The sequence below is a fragment of the Daktulosphaira vitifoliae genome, unplaced genomic scaffold, assembly GCF_025091365.1.
Source record: "Daktulosphaira vitifoliae isolate Bord-2020 unplaced genomic scaffold, ASM2509136v1 Scaffold_6, whole genome shotgun sequence".
NCBI classification, from domain to species: domain Eukaryota; kingdom Metazoa; phylum Arthropoda; class Insecta; order Hemiptera; family Phylloxeridae; genus Daktulosphaira; species Daktulosphaira vitifoliae.
Window position 1 is genome coordinate 46,327 of NW_026099577.1, and position 20,879 is coordinate 67,205.

Consider the following 20,879-nt stretch of genomic DNA (forward strand, 5'->3'; position numbering starts at 1 on the left):
TTAAGTACTCTTTTTGTGAATTTTTACTTTATTCTATTATACTGATTATTTTTTAAATATAAAATTGTTAAATAATAGTACATTGCAATTTTAAAATGAAGATTCGGTATTAAATATAAATTATGTAATGTTGTACAAAAAATTAAGGTTTGAAGTGATGTGCGACGCATAATATGGCCAACTATTATGAAAACAAAAATACATACTGGAATTTGTATTAGTTTCAATACGAAACTGAGAAAGTATTTTAAATTGTAATTTATAAATTTATACTTTTTAATGAATCCTTAAAATTCAGTTTAAAGTATTTCATAAAAGTTTTAAACTTATCTTCACTATATTAAATTTAATGCATACATAAAACAAGTCTAATAATTTAAATATTTAATAAAATATACAACTGCTAAATTAATTGTTCAGAAATTGGCTAAACAACTCGTTAATTTTCCTCTTGGTAACCTGTATAATATATTTCGAGATATAATAAAACATCATACATGATATAGTTACTGCACCACATTATTAGTTTTATTATAGAAAAAATGGATGTATTTCGATTACTATCCTTCGGAATTATTTATTGTGTATTATCGTGTACAAGTTCATTAGGAGATTCCTATGATGAATACTGCAATCGCATTTTGGCTCTTTTCCGTTCATCTAAAAACATGTCCCTGACAACTTCAATGGAAAATCAAGATTTTTTACAATTTACTTTAGTAGAATATTACAACGCTCAAGGTAATTGAAACTGGTTTATTTCATTAAGTTCATTTCAAAATAGAATTAATGTTCTATTATCTAATCAAATATAGGCATTAAAATTTTCTTATTTAAAATTAAGTTAATTTTAAGTTATTCTTTAAAAGTAATTGAATAATATTGTAAAAGAAAAAAATTAACGAACCGCCATTAAGTTTTGTAATAATACACACCAGAGTCAATAATTTCTGTTAGTATGTTAATTACAGAAGGTTACTTTTTTCCTAGAACAAAAAAATACATTTAAGAATTAACTTATTCATTTCTGTTGTAGAAAAATGTAAACAAGCTAAAGAAGATGTAAAACTGATGGAAATTGAAGCAAGTTATGCGGACCAAGCTATGCAAACAGCTACAATGGATGTTATGGTAGCAAGTACGAGATTACAAACAGCTCAAGAAGATGTGTCTTACTCTGCATCTATGTTGCACAGTGCTCGACTTCAATACATAGAATACGATCAAAGGTTAATGGATACCAAGAAGAAAGCAGACATACTCTCTGCCATGATGAGATCGGCTAAAACAGACTTGACGGTTGCACAGCAATTAACTAATAAATCATATAGTAGAATGCCTTCTAAAAACGCACTGCCAAAAATAAATGATATTGAATGAATTTAAACTAAATTTGCATCTTGATTGAATTGTAAATTTTACTTTATACATTAATATAAAATCATGGACATTACTTTGCCGATGAGATGAAAAAACTTGTCATATTACAATATTATATAATAGATATATTATTCAAATAAATAGCAGACGAAAATATTTTACAATAGTTTTTTGTTGCCAGTAGTATTTTCGTTGTATAGATTATTGGTGTGATTTGTTTCGCATAAAAATAAATTGATACTGAACCAAAATAAAAATGATTTCTAAAACCGTGAGACATGGTATTTNAGAAAATATCACCAAAATAAAAATGATTTCTAAAACCGTGAGACATCGTATTTATCACGGAAAATACAATCGATTCACAAACATTGACAAGTGCATTCGAACGACATTCCTTTATTTCACCATTGTAACAAAGAGAATAAAAACTGAGATAAAAATATTTAGGTTTTTAACAAAATTTAACAGGAGTCAGTAATTCCGTTTTTCCTAGATCGCAAATGCTTTCAAAGATGGAAACTGATAAATTTTCTTGCCTGTCAACAGTGGAAAGTAAAAAACTGTATATCTTTTCCTTGTATGATTGTTGCAAACACTTTTATCTCTAATAAATGTAATTTTTTAAGTAAAACGATTCTTTTTAAAATTGTTTATCTCTTCTTGCTTTAATATTTTCAGGGTAACCACAAATAGCATTAAATTCATATATATATATATATATATACAAATAGATATGTTGTATGTTACGATAATAAAAACAGAGAGGAAGCAGTTTACCACGGCCACATGGGTCCAGTCGAAAATCGCAAAATCGTTTAGAGGCGATTAAATGAGGTTTCCGCTAGTATCTTTATTTCCTTATAACAGGTCCTTAGGGGCAAATTCGTTGTGTAACTTAGAATTTTCAGTCGGAGGATTTCTTCCCTTCAACTATGATCCTGAAAGAAAAGTTAGTATATTGCTTTTTCTTGTATCAAAAAGGTTTACGAGAAAAATTATATATTGAAATACGTTCAACGCGAATGAGCGTCAGCTATTTCATGCTCTAACCAATAAATGTTAAAGCATTAGTTTTTTTTTTCGTAAAATTAAACGAGTATTATTTATTTACCTCGTCTGACATTTATTTTTATTGGTATTCGTACGCTAAAATGATAAACTAAATGCCATAAACAACAGTTCTGTAGCCAATCAACAATGTTTGCTGAAGTATTCGAATAGCGAGTACTCATCGTTAGATTAAGGCAAACCTGTGTGAGGTAAATTTGAGACCGAGTATATTATATGGAATGTTCAATAGTAATTGTTAATTCCATCACACTAATTTGTCTAAGACAAGTAGACGAGTTGAATAGTGAAGTACAATAACATGTCTTTGCGTGACGTGTAGTTTGATCAATACAGCACGCCCTTATCATATGTTGAGTTATGCGATAATATCACTATTGGAACAGTATATATATATATACAAACCGTGCACACAAGCACACACGAAATTTCCATTAAAACGTCCAATACGTGACAGGGTTGTTCCTATATCCCTTTTGTAAAATAGAAAACAACCATTTTCAATGCGCTTCAACATAGTATAGCACTTATGGAGAATAATATCCTATATCAACGTTAAATAAAGTGAAATGATTGGTTGGAATTTTTAATATTAACGAATTTTCATTTCTCGAATAGTTAACTTGGTTGTCCGAAAGAAATATTCATTACANCAGTTAACTTGGTTGTCCGAGAGAAATATTCATTACAGCTACAAAATGACATTTAAAAGAACACCGATTTAAAGAGTAATCAACTTGTGTTTAATACTATTTAGCCAAAAAACTTTTATAGAATTACTACAAATCTAATCTGATAGATATAAATAAACATAAAAGTGATATACAGAGTCATTTAAAGTAATTATTCGGAAACTTTATCGGATGATTTTTAAAGACGAGTTGTCAAAATTAAACTCCAAAAAAGTAGTATTGCATTAGTTTTAGCATGAAATGTATTTGAATTACTGATTTAGTATACTGTAAATGATTGCGGATAAAAATAAAAAGCACTAGAAAGAACCTGACTTGGAAAGATTGTAAAACAAAGTAATCCCCTCCTCATCTTTCTTATTTCAAATGATCTAGACGAGTATAATTTATCTTGTTTACCGACGACAAGTTTTGAGTCCAAAAAAGCAGCTTTAAGCAATGAGCTATTTGCCGAGGGAAGAAAAACCTGTACCGCTGTGGTGAAAAAGATTTGAGTCAACGGGTGAAACAAAGATGGGTATTAAGAATTTGAGGCTTTAGCTTTTGAGATACCTATCTAAAAATAAAAAAACTTGTAAATAACGATTTCACAGTACCTTACCAACAAGATTAAAATAAATAAATATATATAAGAAAAAACCTCCATAAGTATTTAATGGATAATTGGGTTATAGGAACAAAAGTAATTTTTTTTTAAATAATGTATTGTGAATAAAATTCATTGCGGTTATATATTTAACTTAAATGTTATATTTAAAAAATATGAAAAAAAAATGTTAAATTTATTACCCAAAAGTGAAATTTATTTAAAAAAGGATCTTTTTTAAAAAGAAAACAAATATATATATAATGTAAGTGTGGCGATATTCATAAAGGACCCATGTAATTGCATGTGTCTGTAACGGGAACTTGCCCTTACCGTAGTCAGTAAAGTTTTTTTTTTTACGCGAGGCCAATATTCCTGGGATCTTCTCTTCAGCATCAGATCGTTTTTAAACGATTTAGGCTAGCACCCTTTTCCACTATCCTGATGTGAAAAGCAACGCTTATCGTTTACCCGTCATTAAGATCAGTGTCGCACATAAAAAAAAGAGAGATAGAATGAGTAAAAAAAGAAAAGGATTATAATCTAGCTGATCCTATTTTAACCACCATATGATCGGGAAGGCTTACGCGAATAAAAGAAAATTTATACACCCATTTTAATTTTTTTTTGTGAGAATAAATCAAGTGAATTCTTAAAATCTCATACCACATATATCATATGCTAACTCACAGTTAAAGCTAAAATAATTCCTGTACATCATTAACGTTACAATTATTTTTGTGTTATGCCACTATAGCACATGAAAATAGTTCAGTATATTTTGGTTGAACGTATAAAGCCAAGTTATTGAAAATGTTTAAATACGTTTTATTTTATCATTAAAATTTATTGATAAAAAATTTTGAGTGAACACATTTTTAATGAAACATTAGTTACGAATTCGTTTATTTTAAATTTCAAATATAAACGGTGCTCGATTAAAACTGTTGTTACATAAACGATACAAAATATTAACTTTTATACATTTAAATATACACCAGTGAAGTTTTTATCCTAAAATTACGCTTTAAGAAATAATTTACGCTTCTATAGATATATCCGTTTCGTTTTTTCTATTTTATTAAATAAATTATATTATACATGAATTTTACGCGGTTACAGAATTTTCCTATATTTATTTATTAAAAAATGTCTGTAATAATGACAGAGTATATATAGACATAATGAGAGTGCGAGGAAAAAGCAAATTACATGAAAATAACTGAAAAATTGAAAAATCAATCCATTGATAACACTTTCTACACGATGGAAGAAAAATGTAATAGAATTAAATTATCTGAAAAAACACAAGATTATCTATCAATAATTAACCTAAATTCAAATTAAAAACAAGCCAACACTGCACTCGTAGCTTTATGACGCTGCAATTAATTTTTATGACAACACTTAAGTTCACAGTATTTTAATAGCTTTCTCGGTTAAATTACACGTGTATTCATGTTGAAGTACATTCATTACACCTCGTAACTCGATGACTTTAATATTTACCGAAAACGTTATTCACAATAATTGTCTTTAATTATAATAACAGTCTTGAAAATCTTGGAAACGATGTGTCCGCACAAATTACTCGTGTAGAGGCAGAAATTGTAACTTCCTCTGGTCAGACTGCAAGTTGTATGTGTATAGCTCGATTAACGGGATCAAAAGATTATCGCGCGACACACTAAAGTGTGGATGAACAGGGTAAACGACATACGGGGAGATGTGGTGGGTTAAACGTTTGACATTATACCCAGCGAAACCGACTACCGCAGTGCTTTATAGTGACCGGTCGAGTCATCTGTGCATATAAATCTTTGTCCGCTATCTGCCTGGAGGTTGCAGATATATTATACCGGGTGGTAGCGCGTGGGTGCAAACGATAGGAGGTAGACACTAGTAATAAATTCACCCCAGAACTTGTGCCGTCCAATCACTAGGTTTTGTAAAATCTTCTACTAGTGCTACGGTTGTTGTTTACCTGTTTCGTCGAAATGCTTATCTTTTCCGTCGCATGGCGTTTCCTATTAGTGTCAGAGTACCACTGTTCTTTTTACTAAGACAGCCACTTCTATCCAACAATTATTTTGCCTACTGTACTATTTATGCTACTTAGCTAATAGTAGTAAATCGAAATTACACAGATTATTTTACTGTCAACATTTAAATTTATAACGGTACTTCTTAAAAAGACCAAAACATCATGTTCCAGTAATTCCTTTACAACAAAAATAATTTACTTCTTTTTTTATTGATCAACGAAATTTTACGACTTTGGGTGCTTTGGCCATTGCATAAACTATTAAAACCATTTATGGTTTTAATAGTTAAAAAAGTAATTTTTTTATTAATTTTGTTAAATAGTTGGATACACTTTGACTCTAATATTGTTTATTTGAATAAAAATTTTGTTTTATTGGTGATAAATATTAATATTGTTTATCAAATTAATCATTAATTGTAAATAAAATATAATTTATTTTTAAGTCAGTATAAATAAGAACTTTTATTTATCGTAGAAGTGTACTATTTTAATTGAGGATTTGAAATCAAATATTGAAATCAAAAAGAAATATACAAATGAATTCTTAAAAAATTCATCAAAAAGGAAAACTTTAAATATAACAGCAAACTTATTACTATAAATCTACTTTCAAATTCGTTTAACTTTAAATATTATGTGGGCATATCATAAATAAATGAAATGTACATAAATTCTACTGAAATATACTTCAGTATATTTCAGTAGAACTGATGTACGCAATATGTATGGTATTTTAGGTACGAATTTTACGATTCATGTGCAATTTTATTTATTTGTATGCATATATGTATGCAATTTTATTTGGAAGTTAAGTAAAGGTAAATTGGATCAATCAGGAAAGACCTCTATGATTGGAAACATTTAAAAGGGTCTAATTGAATTAGAAACTGATTGGACTTTGAATTTGAAGCACGTAGATTATTAGTTTGGCTAGAACATGCCATTGCTTTAAAATTTTACTTAAAGGAAAACTTTCAAAACTATAATTGTTTTTTTATTTTTTGATCAATATCTTGTATGTACATACAAAATATGTATCGTAAAAAATATTTTTGATATAAATTCCAAGAGAGAATTGCCTAAATTAAAAAGTCATGTTGTGTCTGACGTTAAGTTATTCTAAACAGCATTTTTAAAACTTCTGTATTGAACGTGCTTTGACATACTCATACGCGCTATGATAACTTCAAGGCTTCAACATTTCCTTTTCTGCAGTCGCAACTAAAAACCCTTGAAGTATGTTTCAGACATAGCAAAACTATTTGGTTTACTCGGAAAGTTGGCCTCTTGGTGAAATTCCTACTAAGCTCACTTTTCCGCAGCTATGAGTAGTATTTTTCCAAGTAATGATAATTCCGTTTACGCTCAACGATAAAAAAAAAGAAGACGTAATGGAGCATGCATTTCATTGGTCTTGTTTTCTTCTTCTGTCTTTGTGTTATTCAAACGCCAGCTATTGTGCAAAGTTGACAGCTATCTAAATGGTAAGTGGTGGTCTTTTGTTGGCTTAAATTTTCACTAGGAAGCTCTAGCCCAGTTGGCGCCTTAGTGTCCGAACATTGATCACGTACAGCATTTTCATCGAGGTTTTCATTCCCAATCCATTAGCAATAGGTTACGTAACTTAATAGAAATTTACACATTTGTCGTGTAGTTGAATTTACTGTAAGCACTTTTATTGACTAAATTAAAAATATATATGGCGGCATTATTGACCTGGAATGGGCTTACTAGGACTTAGTTCAGTCGCTTTTGGGTGACTGATCTGGGTAATTTGGTTATTTATTGATTGTATGAAATAAATTCAATTTTGTTTTTATTATATCGCTTTTTTTATGGAATGAAAAATCACAATACTCTAATGTTTTAAGTTATTTGTTAATGTTATATAGGAATATATAAATTAGTTTAAATTATTTAAAGATTATAACGTTTGCAATAACATGTATCGTTGATTTTATTAGCATTTTGTACATACAAATGTTTCAGAAACTATTCAAGTTGCATGAGTACTCTGCATCGATATTTTTTACAAACGTTTTAATATCAAAATATTTACATGTTATTGTTGATAACGACGTATTATATGTTTAAAATTATTGAAGTTAGGTCGACAGAAATCCAGACCATATTGTAACGAGGTAATTTTCAATGAATTAAAATAAAAGAACCACAGTATCTTCCAAAACAATTAACGACATCAGACTACGTCAAAACCCACTAACATTAGTTCCCGCATTATTATAAAACGACCCAAGACCCTTTTAAAGTTGTACGTACCATAATGAATTACAACTTTAGTAGGAAACAGTACACAGACGGGAAAACGATGGTCATAGTGTTTATCTCTGCATACAGATGAGAATATTTACAGCCACGTATTCGTACCCGCGTACAAATTGTGTTCATTTACCTTAGTATGTATAATTATTTGTAATTCATAAGAGAGCTATTACTTAAAAGTTATATATACTAACTGAGATGAGGATATGACTAATAAAATGTGTTCTAATTAAGCTAACTATAAACATACGGCCTAGATTTTAATAAATAGAACCACTTTATAGTCAATCCTAAAGCATTTCACACAAGTTGATGGTAAACATAAAGATTGAAATGATTTACCTAGTGGATGGTATTTTTAGTTAGAAATTTAGTGTGACTTATATTATTTACTCGGAACTTTGTCGTTTGATGACGCTTTTAATGCAATTCTCATCTTAATTAAAGTTGTTTCACAAAGAGTCATGAGAAATCTTAAGTCTCAATCAAAATTCGATTATTAATGTTTAATTTATACGAAAAACTAAAACAAAAATTTTAATTGTACATTTCTATAAATCAGTTTTTTTTAGATAAATTAAAAAATATAAATTTCTTATGATTACGTGCGAATTATTTTTGCACGTCAGTGCTAAAAAGAGGAATTGATGTAACAATAAAATGTAAAAAAATTTTTAAAATTTTTACATTCTACGAGAAGCATCTTTTGTTTTCTTCGGTAGTGCTCCCAATGATCAAAGATCAAGTTGCACTTGTTCAAAATATTCATTGCCATTTACTAGATACGTTTAACTTGTATATGGAAATTTCGATTGGCTTACGTTTCTTACACTTTCTGAACACGTACTCACTGAACTATAACAATGATAGTGAGTTCATAAAAAAAATTTAAAAACCACTTTTAATAATTTATTTCAGGTAAATGCATATTACTTGTAATCAATTTTGGCATTCTGCCTTATCACGCCACTTACTCGACATACTGCATAATGCAAATGAAACCATTTTACAGAACTATTATTAATGTATGCACATGCATACATTAATATTGATTACGTAAAAAATAAATGCAGTGTTTCAAATTTCATTAATTGTTTTCCACTCCATTGATAAATAATTTTAAAAGTAGTTATTTATATACAAATATGACAATGGAAAATAACTTATTTGTTTTAAACATTTTTAATGGCAATAAATAAATATTAATAAATTATGTATTGTGCATTTAGATAATGAAATTTAAGAAAAAACAATCAATATAGTAATTTTATATTTTATTTTCGTATTTTCTCTCTAGAGGCTAAGAGTGAAACGTCATGTACTGCTGTCCTGTGATTTATGAATAAGTCAAAAGTGTATTTTGTCAATACGACCGAAAAATATCACAAAGAACGCATTTTACTTATTCCATTTGAATGGATTTTATATTTGAATAGGTTTTTTTTATTGTATTTAGTTACACTGACAATTATATATATATATTCTATCTTTGGCGTTTCATACCTTTACAGTAACCGTATTCTTAAGTTATGTTTAAGACGAAACATTTTAAAATTAATATTACACATCAATGATTTAAAAAACTATCAAAGAAAATATAATAAGGTACTTTGCATATAACTAGGACAGAGAAAATTAGAAAGAAAATTTTTAACATAAATAATAATTTTTTAATTTTTACATAGTGCAAAAGTTTATAATTGAATAATATCTCCTATGTGCTTTATGATTTCTATGAAACATGAATAACCAATACATCTTTACGTACAAACCATCAATTAACTTTTAACTTATTTTTCATTACGAATAGTTGTGGCAATAAATCATGATAGCGTTTTAAAACTTCCGTAGTTTGTAAATCGTTAATTTACAATATTATTTTCGATCAATACCTATTTCATTCTAGCTGCCTAACTAAAATGGGAAAATTAAACATGCGATACATTTTAAAAAATCAATTATTACAGTAAAAAATTAATTATGATAATAATAATAATACTTTTTAAGCGCATAAAAATAAAATTTTAATTTATGAAAAATATTTTTGTCATTCCATACAAGGGTTTGTTTGATTTATTGATATTTCTGAAAATCTTAAATGTTTTTTTTGTCATACGACTTATCAGTTGCTACTCTATTCGGAAAGACGCTTTAACGTTATTACTATGGAAAGGCTTATTATTGACCTGAGAGTTTGATTTAAATTACTGTTGTAATATACTCGTCATTATCATAATATGACATAACAGTGAGCTATACTGTTTGTGTCCACAATAATAGTCTTTTATTTAATATTTTTGTTTTAGATAATCTACACTTCAATTTATATATTATATTCATATTCTTAAAAGAACATAATTCTTTTTAAACAAAAAATTTAAATAAATAACTTAGAGAAATATTTAAAAAACGCATGCTGTTTAATCATATTGTATTACACATATTTTAGCCATAAATCAATATTTAATCACTTTTGAAACTATTTATTGCCGAGAAGAAATCTAAATAAATTGATTAATTATACTTGTCATATTTTTATTCTAATCTTAATAATTAAACGCAATGTGTCAACCAACCCTAACCTTAAGCGTAAAACAATATTAATGTTATATAAAATGTCAAAATTATTTGTATACTATCTATTTATAGAGTGTTTAGTAAATAAGGACACTGGTTTTTATTATTCTTATTATTTTTAACAATTACGTTTAATTTTTCCTTACTAACTGAAACCTCTGTGTAATAATTTATAATTTTTATGCTTATTTATTAATAAACAATAATAATATGGGAACAAGACATTGATGATTGTTTTGAGGATATAAAAGTATTATAAAAGGCAAAGCAATCCTTTACAGTCAGTTCTGTTCAAATCGCGCACTCGAGATCATTACATAAAAATTATGATTATTATTGTCACAATTCTTATGTGTCAAAATTGTGAACAANTCTTTTATTTAATATTTTTGTTTTAGATAATCTACACTTCAATTTATATATTATATTCATATTCTTAAAAGAACATAATTCTTTTTAAACAAAAAATTTAAATAAATAACTTAGAGAAATATTTAAAAAACGCATGCTGTTTAATCATATTGTATTACACATATTTTAGCCATAAATCAATATTTAATCACTTTTGAAACTATTCATTGCCGAGAAGAAACCTAAATAAATAGATAAAGTATACTTGTCATATTTTTATTCTAATCTTAATAATTAAACGCAATGTGTCAACCCTAACCTTAAGCATAAAACAATATTAATGTTATATAAAATGTCAAAATTATTTGTATACTATTTGTTTATAGTGTTCAGTAAATAAGGACACTTGTTTTCATTATTCTTATTATTTTTAACAACTACGTTTAATTTTTCCTTATTAACTGAAAACTCTGTATAATAATTTATAATTTTTATGCTTATTTATTAATAAACAATAATAATATGGGAACAAGACATTAATGATTGTTTTGAGGATACAATGTATTATAAAAGGCAAAGCAATCCTTTACATTCAGTTCTGTTCAAATCGCGCACTCGAGATCATTACATAAAAATTATGATTATTATTGTCGGAATTCTTATGTGTCAAAATTGTGAACAAAAAATGTGTGTTGTTTTATTTATCCATTACTGTCACCGAAGTCATTTTACGAACAAGATAAATTACCAGGTAAGATTTCAATTTATTAATAATTTACAGTTATATTATTATATGACCCTCGATTGCACGTCGAATGAAAGTAGTAACTATCACTTTATCTAACACCTTTCAATTTTCATATTTGAATTTTGTATTATTTAGTTTCAAAAATAAATGTTAATTTAGATTTTAAAGTTTTTAGTTACGACACTACAATACTTTTAAGCGATAAACTCAGTTTTATTCTGCCGCAAAATTCATACAAATTAATTACATCGACTTACAAAATGAAACTATTCTTAACCATCAAAAATATACTTTTTTAAACCAATTTTTTATGCTGATTTCAAAAATGCAATTTGATTTTTTTTTGTAACTTCAAGTTTTTGAAATAATTATTAAAAAAACAAGTAATTACATATAACAATAATTATTAAAAAACTTCGTTTTTTTTCAAATTAATATTTATTTTAATTTTTGAAATGTTAACAATAATACTTATAAAATTTCCATCCAAAATATCATATTTAACCTATTTTTTTTTTTATCTTTTAAAGTTGATTTTATCAAAAGTTAATTTTTTTTTGTAACTCAACTTAAAAGTTTGAAACTGACATCATTAAATAGAATATTATTTGAGGTTTTAAGAATGGTATTATTTACTTATCAAGAACTTTTATACCTATTAAAAATATAACAAACGTCCAAAAAGTGAATAATCTTGTGCTATCATAGAAGCCAAAAAATATTACTCATTTGGAAGATTATTTCAAGGGAAGTATTACAATTTTATGTAACATAAAAATGGTAATTTAAAAAATTTTTCATGCCTTTATATTGACTTATATCACTTTTTTTAATATAAAATTAAACAATCCTATAGATGACTTGGATCATATTGATGAATTGGATCATATACATAAATGGTAATTAGGTTATTTTCCATTGCAAACATTTTTATTTTAAAAATAAGTTGGTTGATTGTTAAAAAACATAAAACCAATTTTTCTATGGATAATAGTTGTTTAAATATAAACTTTAATTTGCGAATATTCAACATACAAAGAATTACAAAAAAAAAAAAACTAATTTTTCTTCAAAATTTTCAAATCAGTCCTGATGAGAGAAAAACTAAGTTAAAATAATATTTATTTATTTTATATAAAAATAAATTAATTGTTTTCAATTTGCTTAAAAAAAATAATCGTTTCCTGATGAGTTAACAATGTAAAAGTATATATTCATATAAAAACATCAATATATTAATTTTTATGTGTTGTATGCAAGTTTAGTAATAGACCTTTAATTTCTAACTTTGATTCCATTCTTGGTGATTCAATTTTTATTCGGTTCGGGCTTAAATATGTCAGACTTTTGAGCGTATTCGTTTAGTTTTCTAACTTGATTCATTAAAATACATTGATACATCATAAAATTAATATTTAACCAGCCCATCACTCTATGTTTATCATGTTCCATGATAATACCAAATCAGTAAACAAACCCGTGTGGTGTGTTCAGCCGATAGTGTGTACGTATGAACGCCATGTCGTGTGTGTGTTGTTTACATTATAGGATTGCTTATACTATACTAGTATACCATAGCAAAGTTTTTGTTAATAAGTTAAAGCAACACTGGTCTACAAAGAATTTTCTTCAGATAAGAAAATATACTTTTCTAAGGAATTAAAATAGGGTATTGTTTAATTAGATATCACAAATTTTAAATTCTTAGTTGGTAAAATAAAACAGTGATTTATATCGCTATTTTAATATATGGTTTATTTATTAAAAATATCCAACTTTAAATTGAAAAGTAAGTCTGGTCTCATTTATAAAGTGTTGGAATATAAATGCACATTTTTTATTACTACTATTTTATGTGCTATAAATGATTGTTTATTTTAATGACATAATCAGGATTAGATCTAACTAGTACCCTTCTACTGACAATTAATTATTTCTCCTGAAGTTAATTTATCATAATACTAGTAAATATAATCTGATTATAAATATGAGCTAACTATTATATTCAACATGTTACTTTTGAATCACAAATATTTTAGAATTTTTACTGTGTTATTTGATGCTAAACATACAATATTATAAAATATGTGATCAGTGAGAAATACAAATATTTCGATACAAACAAATGATACAAATAGAAAATTAATACGTACGTAATGAACAATGTATACATACATACAATAAATGATTATAACTATATAGTAAGTAGTAGAAATTTATACTCATTTATTAAAACATTTATTATAAAATGTGTTTTACATCAATATGTTTTACGCATTTTGAATATTGAGGGACTTATTTGTCTATTAAATTCATAAAAAAATAAATTTTTAAAGTTTCAAATTAAGGTTTGTAATAAAGTTTAGTAATCAGAAGAAGAATTTATATATTTTTAAAAACTATAATTGATAAAAAAATCTATTTTTAGCGATTTTTCTGCTATTTTTAAAATATATATGATTTAAAAAAATCTCAAAAGCGAAAAATATGTCAATATATCAAAGAGAAACCTTTGCTTACCTATTCTGATTTTTTTTATAAATTTGCCCATAACCAAATATCAGTGTACAAAGAAAGTAAAATATATGTAAGGTTAACTCCGATTGAACTTTTTTTTTTGATCCAGCTTAACTTTGTACTGCCCACCATTTAATAGTGTTTCTCTGGAGAATTTTATCAACTTTAGCTGAAAAAATCTCTACGTGCGAAGATTGATTATTTTTAAACCATTTTATTTATATTTTCTTGTTGGCTTCAATAATATTTAAAGCACATCAATAAAATATTAATTACTATAGAATAACGAGCAAACTATCTATATTCTATCCATTAATCGTGATAGATCTATAAAAAATGTGCATGTACGTACAATGTGGTGTAAAATTAATCGCACAAATATATATTAAATCAATAATTATTATTATAGACTAACTCTTATTATATTTTTATAGAAATAAACATGATATTATTTTATTATTATAAAATTGTATATTATATTTATAAAAATAATTTACTGACAATTTAAAGAAAAAATTTAATAGAAAAAGTATTTTGGCCATAATATTAACTTATAAACTTTGTATGTGTTTTCTCTGCTAAGGAGTAATGCAACTTACGATCAAACGAGGCTGTTGTCGAGTAAAAACTGTAGCCATTATTTATAGCGATGTCTACCACAATGCTTATATTTTATTTTTTAGTTTTATGGTATCATAATTTACATTAATGTGCCACCAAGTCAACGAGATTGTAGAACCTACTTAATTATACTACGGTGGCCATTTTTCTTTTATTTATTATATTTTGTAATAAAAAATTGTATTTTTGATGTCATAGCAAATATTTATTTATAAATTCTAAGAATTTGTCATCATTTAAAACTTGAAGCTTGAGAAATGTTTACCACAGTGTAATTGCAAGCTCTATATTACGTTTACTTATGAGTAATAACTCGAAGCAAACTGTGTTTTTTGTTTTAATTAATATCATTTTAAAGGAATGTCGTTGATTAAAATAATTATAGTTAATTTAATATTTAGAAACAATAAAATAAAAGCAATATTTTATGTTTCAACTGAAATTTGACTTAAATAATATAATTGAAAAATGTCGACAAAACTGACTAAAGCTATAATATAAATGTTAAGAAATTAAAAATTATCCTCTCTGATGAATAGAAATGGTGTTAAAATTAAAAAATGAAATACTCCAATTAAATATGTTAATTATACATCTCAAATAATATTTATACAATAATAACAGTTTTTTCTTAATACTTGAGGAATTTATCAATAAGTATTATAGTTCTGATGTATTATTGATAAACATTTATGAGGTTGTGAGCTTTTGAAAAACCAATATCCTTTTACCATCTGCAGGCTATTTTATGTTCCGAATGCTGACACAGCATAAGTAACAGTTACTATTTTAAGTGAAAGGCAGAAAAAACAATATTCCCGTACCTGGTTTGTTTTTCAACAAAATAACTTTATAAAAGAATATATACTGTATTGCTTTATGTGATAATAGTAAGTAAAATCCATGAAATGCATACAAATCTAATACAACTTATTGTTATTTAATGGTTGGCTTTTTATTGTAAGTAATTTCATCTTTATAGAGAATTGTAAAATGAACATAATATACATTAGCAATAAATAAAATAACTTTTCGTATAATTAAAATTTTAAATATCTCTGATTTTCTTGTGCGTTCACTATGTACCTATTTAAACTTAATGATTTAAATGAACAAATAAAGTTAACATACTCAAGTACACTATTAAGGTAGTGTAAGTGTAATGTAATAAGAAAAAGTAAACGTGTTAGATACTTGTAGAACTTTTTGTTTTTCACTTTATTTTGGGAAATAGAGCTTATAATAGACTTTGACGTTAGTCGGGAGGGTTCCNAATATAAAATTTAACAATCCTATAGATGACTTGGATCATACACATGAATTGGATCATATTGATGAATTGGATCATATACATAAATGGTAATTAGGTTATTTTCCATTGCAAACATTTTTATTTTAAAAATAAGTTGGTTGATTGTTAAAAAACATAAAACCAATTTTTCTTTGGATAATAGTTGTTTTAAATATAAACTTTAATTTGCGAATATTCAACATATACGCACTTTTGTGCGTATTCGTTTAGTTTTCTAACTTGATTCATTAAAATACATTGATACATCATAAAATTAATATTTAACCAGCCCNTCAAATCAGTCCTGATGAGAGAAAAACTAAGTTAAAATAATATTTATTTATTTTATAAAAAAAAAAATGAATTGTTTGCAATTTGCTTAAAAAAAGTAATTGTTTCCTGACGAGTTAACAATGTAAAAGTATATATTCATATAAAAACATTAATATATTAATTTTTATGTATTGTATGCAAGTTTAGTAATAGACCTTTAATTTCTAACTTTGATTCCATTCTTGGTGATTCCATTTTTATTTGGTTCGGTCTTAAATATGTCAGACTTTTGTGCGTATTCGTTTAGTTTTCTAACTTGATTCATTAAAATACATTGATACATCATAAAATTAATATTTAACCAGCCCATCACTCTATGTTTATTATGTTCCATGATAATACCAAATCAGTGCTGACATCGTAAACAAACCCGTGTGGTGTGTTCAGCCGATAGTGTGTATGTGTGAACGCCATGTCGTGTGTGTGTTGTTCACATTTTAGGATTGCTTATACCATACTAGTATACCATAGCAAAGTTTTTGTTAATAAGTTAAAGCAACACTGGTCTACAAAGAATGTTCATCAGATAAGAAAATATACTTTTCTAAGGAATTAAAATAGGGTATTGTTTAATTAGATATCACAAATTTTAAATTATTAGTTGGTAAAATAAAACAGTGATTTATATCGCTATTTTAATATATGGTTAATTTATTAAAAATATCCAACTTTAAAATGAAAAGTAAGTCTGGTCTCAATTATAAAGTGTTGGAATATAAATGCACATTTTTTATTACTACTATTTTATGTGTTATAAATGATTGTTTATTTGAATGACATAATCAGGATTAGATCTAACTAGTACCCTTCTACTGACAATTAATTATTTCTCCTGGAGTTAATTTATCATAATACTAGTAAATATAATCTAATTATAATTATGAGCAAACTTTTATATTCAACATGTTACTTTTGAATCACAAATATTTTAGAGTTTTTACTGTGTTATTTGATGCTAAACATACAATATTATAAAATATGTGATCAGTGAGAAATAAAAATATTTCGATACAAACAAATGATACAAATAGAAAATTAATACGTACGTAATGAAAAATATATACATACATACAATAAATGATTATAACTATATAGTAAGTAGTAGAAATTTATACTCATTTATTAAAACAATAATTATAACATTTATTATAAAATGTTTTTATACCAATATGTTTTACGCATTTTGAATATTGAGGAATTATTTGTCTATTAAATTCATAAAAAAATAAATTTTTAAAGTTTCAAATTAAGGTTTGTAAAAAAGTTTAGTAATCAGAAGAAGAATTTATATATTTTTAAAAACTGTAATTGATAGAAAAATCTATTTTTAGCGATTTTTCTGCTATTTTTAAAATATATATGATTTAAAAAAATCTGAAAAGCGAAAAATATGTCAATACATCAAAGAGAAACCTTTGCTTACCTATTCTGATTTTTTTTATAAATTTGCCCATAACCAAATATCAGTGTACAAAGAAAGTAAAATATATGTAAGGTTAACTCTGATTGAACTTTTTTTTTGATCCAGCTTAACTTTGTACTGCCCACCAGTTAATAGTGTTTCTCTGGAGAATTTTATCAACTTTAGCTGAAAAAATCTCTACGTGCGAAGATTGATTATTTTTAAACCATTTTATTTATATTTTCTTGTTGGCTTCAATAATATTTAAAGCACATCAATAAAATATTAATTACTACAGAATAACGAGCAAACTATCTATATTCTATCCATTAATCGTGATAGATCTATAAAAAATGTGCATGTACGTACAACGTGGTGTAAAATGAATCGCACAAATATATATTAAATCAATAATTATTATTATAGACTAACTCTTATTATTTTTTATAGAAATAATTTACTGACAATTTAAAGAAAAAATTTAATAGAAAAAGTATTTTGGCCATAATATTAACTTATAAACTTTGTATGTGTTTTCTCTGCTAAGGAGTAATGCAACTTACGATCAAACGAGGCTGTTGTCGAGTAAAAACTGTAGCCATTATTTATAGCGATGTCTACCACAATGCTTATATTTTATTTTTTAGTTTTATGGTATCATAATTTACATTAATGTGCCACCAAGTCAACGAGATTGTAGAATCTACTTAATTATACTACGGTGGCCATTTTTCTTTTATTTATTATATTTTGTAATAAAAAATTGTATTTTTGATGTCATAGCAAATATTTATATATAAATTCTAAGAATTTGTCATCATTTAAAACTTAAAGCTTGAGAAATGTTTACCACAGTGTAATTGCAAGCTCTATATTACGTTTACTTATGAGTAATAACTCGAAGCAAACTGTGTTTTTTGTTTTAATTAATATCATTTTAAAGGAATGTCGTTGATTAAAATAATTATAGTTAATTTAATATTTAGAAACAATAAAATAAAAGCAATATTTTATGTTTCAACTGAAATTTGACTTAAATAATATAATTGAAAAATGTCGACAAAACTGACTAAAGCTATAATACAAATGTTAAGAAATTAAAAATTATCCTCTCTGATGAATAGAAATGGTGTTAAAATTAAAAAATGAAATACTCCAATCAAATATGTTAATTATACATCTCAAATAATATTTATACAATAATAACAGTTTTTTCTTAATACTTGAGGAATTTATCAATAAGCATTATAGTTCTGATGTATTATTGATAAACATTTATGAGGCTGTGAGCTTTTGAAAAACCAATATCCTTTTACCATCTGCAGGCTATTTTATGTTCCGAATGCTGACTCAGCATAAGTAACAGTTACTATTTTAAGTGAAAGGCAGAAAAAACAATATTCTCGTACCTGGTTTGTTTTTCAACAAAATAACTTTATAAAAGAATATATACTGTATTGCTTTATGTGATAATAGTAAGTAAAATCCATGAAATGCATACAAATCTAATACAACTTATTGTTATTTAATGGTTGGCTTTTTATTGTAAGTAATTTCATCTTCATAGAGAATTTTAAAATGAACATAATACATTAGCAATAAATAAAATAACTTTTCGTATAATTAAAATTTTAAATATCTCTGATTTTCTTGTGCGTTCACTGTGTACCTATTTAAACTTAATGATTTAAATGAATAAATAAAGTTAACATACTCAAGTACACTATTAAGGTAGTGTAAGTGTAATGTAATAAGAAAAAGTAAACGTGTTAGATACTTGTAGAACTTTTTGTTTTTCACTTTATTTTGGGAAATAGAGCTTATAATAGACTTTGACGTTAGTCGGGAGGGTTCCCTGAACCCGTTTTTGTATTTACACAGTGGATTAAACATAGTTGCACTATGTACCGACTTAATACTATTAAACAAAATGAGTATTAGGAATAAGTGACATGTTTCGAAACTATAATTTACATGGGTTGAAGTTCAATCAGATAACGAAGCTTGACAACTTACGCACGCGATTGTATAAGTAATACTGTAAGAGACACACAGAACTAATTAAAAACGATAATATTAATTGTGATTTAATATTTCAACTTACAGCAAATAAACTAGTATTATTAAATTACTAAAAATTATGACTCGTATGTGGTGTTTTATTATTGTTACTCTAAAGACAACTACAACATCAAATAGATAACAAATATATCCGAAAATTTCAAAAAATTGGGAATTTGTATTTAACTATTTTCTTTTATAAATCATCTTTAAATCCATTTTTAAATGATTGTTAATTACTTCATATACGTGATACTTCTTTTATAATTGAGTACTTAATTAATTAAAAAATGAATATAATATTGAAAATTTTACATAAAAATTGTACGCTATAATTGAAATTAATAATTAGAAAATATATAAAAGAAAAAAAGGCCAAAAATGAATCTCCGAAATTATTTTTAATTTTATAATCAATTGTGTAAGCTATAAATTATAATTCATTCGTTTATTATAACATAGTAAATGGATTATTCTGTAATGTAATAGCAGAATATTATTATGTAATTGCTAAACATCAATAAGTAAGAATCGTCATCACTACTAAAAATTGTGTCTTTATAGCATCAAATTTAAGTAATTTCTTCGTTAACTTGTGGATGGCCTTAATTGCCAAAACATGAAACTCTGATGTTGACATTTTAATATGACCAATCAATAATCAACTACGATGTCTTTTCAGTTTTTTAAACTTAAATTTAATCAAGAATATTTGTTATTTTTCGAATATCGCTAAAGGTATTATAATTTTTGAAAAGTTGAAATTATTAATTTCTTATTCTAATAATATAATTTTATTCGCAGTGAAAATTATGTTATTTAATTTTCAGGTTAAATAATATTTTTAATGCATTAATGAATATTACTGTTATCTTTTAAGTGAATATAAATCCGAGCTTTAATAATTAAATTATTGTTT

At 25.8% G+C, this 20,879-nt stretch overlaps 1 protein-coding gene across 1 annotated transcript; it reads left to right on the forward strand.

The window, feature by feature from the left end:
* The first annotated feature begins 447 nt into the window (after positions 1-447).
* Positions 448-1,380, forward strand: LOC126908775 (uncharacterized). Its single transcript, XM_050691046.1, has 2 exons — positions 448-741; positions 1,037-1,380. Exons 1-2 carry the CDS (start codon positions 543-545, stop codon positions 1,378-1,380), a joined length of 543 nt encoding a protein of 180 aa, XP_050547003.1. The 5' UTR covers positions 448-542.
* Positions 1,381-20,879: the final 19,499 nt, after the last annotated feature.